The sequence below is a fragment of the Anguilla rostrata genome, chromosome 13 (genome assembly GCF_018555375.3).
Source record: "Anguilla rostrata isolate EN2019 chromosome 13, ASM1855537v3, whole genome shotgun sequence".
Taxonomy (NCBI): Eukaryota; Metazoa; Chordata; class Actinopteri; order Anguilliformes; family Anguillidae; genus Anguilla; species Anguilla rostrata.
The window spans coordinates 40,500,094-40,506,093 of NC_057945.1; the positions used below are offsets into that span (position 1 = coordinate 40,500,094).

Below are 6,000 nucleotides of genomic sequence, written 5' to 3' on the forward strand. Positions count from 1 at the left end.
TGCATGCACGTGGCTGTGTGAATTTGTGAAGGCGTGCTCCCCCTTCAAACACTACTAACATCTGTGTGTGCTTTGATCTCTAATCTTCCTCTTCTTCCTCCTCATCTTCCTCTTCCGCCTCCTTCCATCCTCTTCTTCCTCTCCCTCCCCTCCTCCTTTTCCTCTTCCTCTTCCTTCTCCGGCTCCTCTTCCTCCTCCCCCTCCTCCTCCTCCTCCTTCCCTCCTCCTCTTCTTCCTCTTCCTCCCCTCCTGCTTTTCCTCCTCCTCTTCCTCCTCCGGCTCATTTTCCTCCTCCCCCTCCTCCTCCTCCTCTTCCTCCTGGCGCTGCAGTGACTGCCGGGTGAAGCTGTGGAACTACGTGCCGGGACTCACGCCCTGTCTGCCGCGCCGCGTTCTGGCCATCAAGGGCCGCGCCACCAGCCTCCCATGAGCCTCTACTAACACTGCCCCCTCTGGCAACCTCCGGTACTGCACACTGTCTGTTCCAATCTGAGTCTCTCTCTCTCTCTCTCTCTCTAAACCTCCAGTACTGCTCACTGTCTCTCTCTCTCTCTCAACCTCCGGTACTGCTCACTGTCTCTCTCTCTCTCTCTCTCTCTCTCTCTCTCTCAACGTATGGTACTGCTCACTGTCTGTTCTTACCCGATTCGCTGTCTCTATCTTTCTCTCTCTCAAACTCCAGTTCTGCTTACTGTCCTACCTGAGTCTCTTTCTCTCTCTTTCTCTCTCTCTCTCACTCTCTCTCACTGGCTACCTGTTTGAATGTCTTGCTCTCATATTCTCTATGCCTCTCTCCCCTCTCTTATCTCTTCCTCCCTTTCCCTATCACTCTCTTTTCCTCTCCCTTTCCCACTCTCTCCTTCTCCTTTTCCCCCTCTGTCTCTCTCCCTCTCTCTCTCTCTCTCCTGTCTACTGCCCCAAACCCCAGATGGAGGCTTGTTTCTGCTTCTGTATGGTAAAATCTGGCTGCTGTATGTAAGGCCGCTGAACTCTGGTCATTATTCCTGTCCTCCTGATTTGCGTGGTGTGGAGCCGAGTTTATTTAGTTTTAATTCCCTCTGACACGCCGCCCGCGCAAGTCCTCCTAATTTGCAGTCCAGCTTTGGTTGAAACAGGAAGAGGCTGCGGGCCGAATTTAGCAGCCTCCCACGCCCGTCTCCTCCTGCTCACGCTGGAAGCTGGAGCGGTTCCAGCTGTGATGCGATAAAGCGGACGCCGTTAGCCTGAGCTAAACTGACTGCTCCGCGGGACCGCGTTAGGTTTGGCGAGCGGAACTCTTTAGTAAAAAACAAAAAGGAGCACGGACTCAGCCCCCCCTCTCTGCTTCACTGTTCAGTTCAGTTTTTTGGCCGTGGGACTGACTGTGGAAGGAGGCTAGATCAGAGAACAGAGCTATATTTACGCGTTTAGAGCGGATGTTTTTGCGACGGGCTGGTTCTGATGTTTGTTTTGGCGGGGGACCCGTGTGATTGGGGGAGGCGAGCGGGAGCTGGGGCTCTGCGCCGCTCTCTTCGCGGGACGGGGGCGCAGCGTTTGAATGTCTGCCTCTCCGCGCCTGTGTGGGAGGTACAAAGACGCCGGAAAACTGAGTCACTCCATCATTTCTTCCCCTCCCCTGTCCCTCTCTCTCTCTTCTGTGTTCTCTCTCTTCTCCTCTCCCTGTGCAGCGACATGTCGGTGAAGATCTGGCTGTGGAAGATGAGCAGGGAGAGGTGACAGTCTGATTGGTCGGGGTTGTGGTTGCCACGCAGAGGGCCTTTTCCGGAAGGGCCCGCGCACAGCGACACTCGGGGAGCGGGGCGGCCGACAGCCCGAATCCCGACTGGGAATCTCTGGGCTGACGGACCGGACTACAGGATTCCCGAAAGATGGAAAGATAATCAGAGAGTCCTGCTAACCATCCTAAGTCTCTCTACAACTTTGCTTTTTTCTGTTTTTTATTCCTCAAAAAGAGCCTAGTTGCTCAGTTGCCGTTATGTATAGAGGATCAAGTTTTTAAAACAAACCCAGTGGTGAAAAGAACGAGTGAAAAAGTTGGTTCAGTTCAGTTTTCTTCTCACTTTTCTTTATAAGAGCTGAACTATGGTGACTCGTGTTGGAGGCACTGCATACAGCCGCATACCCCTTCACCCTTCAGCAACATTCCGGAATAATTCCAATTCTGTTTTAAAAAGTATCTTCATGTGAGACAACGAAAAAACTGCCCTTTACAGAAAAGTGTCCTTCTGTACTGAGCCTGGGGTGTATCTATAATCCTAAGACATTTCTGGACAGAGCTGCTCGGTAAATAGTATCCCTTGTGGGACCTCCAGGTGGGGAATGTGCTTCTGCCTCCAGTGAGCTGATCATGTTTGACTGACCTCTTGACCTCTGACCTCCCCGTGTGAGGTCATTTCCTGTTGGGACCCCAGAGGAGTGACCATTCTTTAGAACTGGAGGAGGATGGTGCTGAAGGTTGTATGTGGAGGGGGGGGTGGTGGAGGGGGTGTTCTCTTAGAGCTGCGGTGGCAGCTGAAACAGGGTTTATGGTGTTTAATGATGTAGTGTGACTGTGCGGGACTCTGCCCTGCTCATGTTCTGTTATCCCCAGTGGACCGGCGACGAGGACGTCTTCAGTTCCTCCCTCCTCTGCGATTCCCTCCCGGGGGACTTAATGCTCCTGAGGGCAGCGCAGCTCCAGACTGCGGCAGAACTCCAGGGAGGGTTCTCCTCCGCGTTCTCCTCTGCGGAGGCACACTCCTCTCCCCCGTGCTCTTCTCCTTCTGTTTTATTTTCTTTTCTACCTCGAATGGCAGGCGGAGCTGGAGAGGATGGAGGCCTGGCTGTGTGTTTAGGGCCGTTGTGTTATGCCTGCCTGCGCTCAGTGTCTTACGATGTCAGTGCCCCCCACCCCCCACCCCCCACCCCCCACTCCTCTCTGTGCCAGACCAGCTGGTCTGTTTAGAGACCCCCCAGGACTGAGACTCTCAGCCGGGCCGGGCGCAGCGGGGTCGCGTGCAGAAGGCGCAGCCACTCGGCGTGGCGGGGGGGACATGTGGCTTCACAGCGAGGGGCGGAGTCTGGACGGCGGCGGAGCAGAGCTCCAATCCGCCACCACCCGCCAACTCCCGCCGACTCCGCCTCCCGCTGCCGTGGAAACGACTCGCCGTCGCGCGGATCTTCGCCGGAGTCTGCAGCTGAGCTTTCCGGGAGATTAGCTCTGTTCAGCAACAGGAGACCCAGGCAGCTGTTCGCTTCCTCCCCCCGGAGGGCTGCCGCAAAGGCTTATGGGCCCATGCGAAAGAACCCTCCACCCTTAACGGGACACGGTAGACCTAGTAAACAGGGAGAACATTTACAAAAAAAAAAAATCCTCATCCTTGGCTGTTTACTCAGAGCAGAATTATCCAGGAGGTGTGGGTAGACTCCGCGGGGCGCAGGGGGCTGTGCGGGGCTGGTGCTGGATATGAGGTGGACCGGGCTGGGAATAGCAGGGTCGCGGTTTTAATGAAGTGGGGAGCCGCAGCGGGTCTTCAGTCGCGCGGCCCGGAGGGGAAGTGTGGGGGCGGCTGCTGGCTCCTGGTAGCGCACCTCTGTGTATTTATAGGCCGCCCCTCGGCCCGCTCGCTGCCGAGCTCCTCTGCGGCCCAGATTTACCGCATTTTTAATGAAAGATATTCATCATCCGCCGTCTCTCTGCTGGAAGCAGGCGTCCACAGGTCGCCAGTGTTCTGCGTGAGATTTGGGTTTTTCCTGAGAGCAGACTGCGCCCCCAGCCCCCCCCCAGCACCGTACCTCTCCCGCCCGCCCCCCCCCAGCGCTGAACCACTCCTGTAAGGCTTCACTGCATTATTTATCTGGGCTGTGCCAGTGTAAACGCTCTCAGCCAGCAGGGGGTTTTTTTTTTCATTCTCTGAAGTTTATATAACCAAGCAGAGTCGTCTGAGTGTAAGTTACGTTTCTCCCCATCATCCACAAAAGGTTCTCAGGTGTCCTTTTACCTGCCAAAAGGGGGGGGGGGGGTCTTTGGATCTGGAATAGAGGGTCCCCCGTAATGACACCTGTGAAGCCTCTATGTTCATTTTAACAGGGTTCTTCTGTGATGCTGTTTACTATCTGTCCGCATTTCAAAATGGCGAACACTAATGAGGAGAGAAACCACTGAGATGCATGTGCAGTAGTTTCCAGCGTCTTCCGCGCAGACAGAGCCCTGCGGATTTCAGACGTATTTCAGGAAGTGAAAATCACTGTAATCTTGAGTTCGACGCCGTGTTTGTCAGCTTCTTACCGCTCCACTGGTCTCCTGGACGACTCGGAGCCTCAGCTCACTGGAGGACTTAAGGCCCTCTGAGGGGTGTGGGGTTTGGGAATAATTACAGGTTCAGGCTCATCCGAGCCGCACTGCAGAGGGAACATCTTACCCAGGAAAAACACCTTTCTGCGCAGTATTATGACTGGCTGCCCTGGAAATGGGGTTTCGTCGTGTTTTTTTGGGGGGGAAAGCAAGCCTTTCCCGCACCTCTGGTGGCTCAGACGAGGTCGCTTTGTCCTGAAAGGAACCGGAGAATTAGCGCTGGTGCTAAGTGACATGCCCATCTGCGTTTCCTGGCACTGGAACCACATGCTGGAATTTATTTGAGGACCGGTGGAGGGAGGGAGGGAGGGAGGGAGGGATGGAATGTTGTGTACACTCCCCCGCCCCCCCCCTCCCCCCCCAGCTCTGCAGCTCTAATGAAATCACTCATCCGTTTCCACGGTGCCCCTGCTGGTAGTCTCCAAGGTGTCTGTTGACTGCCAGTGATGGTGGATTGAGTCACACGGAGACCCCTTGGGTGCTTTATAAATGGAGCCAATGCTACACTTGAATATTTATTTTTAATGAAAAATGTTTTTTTTTTTTTTTTTAATTCTATTGATTTACTATTTTATGTCCCTGCTATTGCTAACTGTCCTGCAGTGCTGTGTCAAAAGCTTGGTAGCAGTCTTAATGTTTGCCTGATCAGTGTAAGCTAGCTGTGGAGAGATGCTGTTTCGTACGTTCACAGGACTGCGCAGCGGGTGTGTGTAATCCGTAAGTGTGTGTTCTCCGGTCCTCTTTGCTGCCGACCAATGGGATCCTCAGGATCTGGCGGTGATACCTGGAGAGCGCTACCTGTAGATCAGCCGAGTTCCTAACGAGCACTTAACGAGAATATAATGAGTATTTAACGAGTACCTGACGAATGCATCGTGTCCACCTAATGAGTACCTATCGAATGCATCCTGTACCTAACGAGTACCTATAAAGTGCATCGTGTAGCTAATGAGTACCTAACGAGGACCTAACGAGTACCTAATGAGTAGCTAGTACAGCCCTGGTGTGTTGCCTTCAGAAGTCGGTGATGGTGATGTGTCAGAGGGCAGCGTTCTCAGTCTTATTTATGCTGAAGGTCGGTAATAACGGCCTGCTGCCTTCTGTGCACCAGAAAGCCTTACGACGCTGTTTCTGTAGCGCCCCCTGCAGGCCCGTCGGTAAACAGCCTGATTCCGTGAGCCTCGGCTCAGCTCCTCCTCCCTGCGCTGAGAGGGGAGGCGGCTTCATGAGAAACTGCCAGCGTTGTGTGGCCCTGCGCCAAGCTCTACTTCAAACGGTGCCACCGTTTTCTGCAAAATATCCTCTCTTCAAACGATGGCCCTTCACTGGCGGTAACGAAACACGCACCAGGTAAATTCTGGAAAAAAATGTTCTAAAAAATAAGAAACTTTTATGAAAGGTACGTGGGAATATACGCACCTTTCATAAAAATAAACTTAGAGACCCGTAGGTTTATATTTAAGGAGTGTACAGCTCTCTCTGCCCCTGTGGGGACTGCAGGACATGGACAGGGATGGTGTTCAGTCCTAATTAAATCCATCAGAGAGAGAGAGAAATAGAAACAAGTGGAAGCTTCCCCCACGCATGCCTCTGTGTGTGTGTGTGTGTGTGTGTGTGTGTGTGTGTGTGCGTGAGTGTGTGCGTGTACGTGCATGTGTAGTGTGCGT

At 53.6% G+C, this 6,000-nt stretch overlaps 1 protein-coding gene across 2 annotated transcripts in view; it reads left to right on the forward strand.

The window, feature by feature from the left end:
* The window catches only part of kif21b (kinesin family member 21B), a 68,327-nt gene extending 66,034 nt beyond the window's left edge, over nt 1–2,293 (forward strand). For both annotated transcript variants that reach the window (XM_064304741.1, XM_064304740.1), the window contains 2 exons: nt 331–465; nt 1,668–2,293. In XM_064304741.1, coding sequence (XP_064160811.1) covers nt 331–430 — 100 coding nt within the window. In that variant the 3' untranslated portion in view covers nt 431–465; nt 1,668–2,293. The remainder of the gene's footprint in view (nt 1–330; nt 466–1,667) is intronic.
* Nucleotides 2,294–6,000: the final 3,707 nt, after the last annotated feature.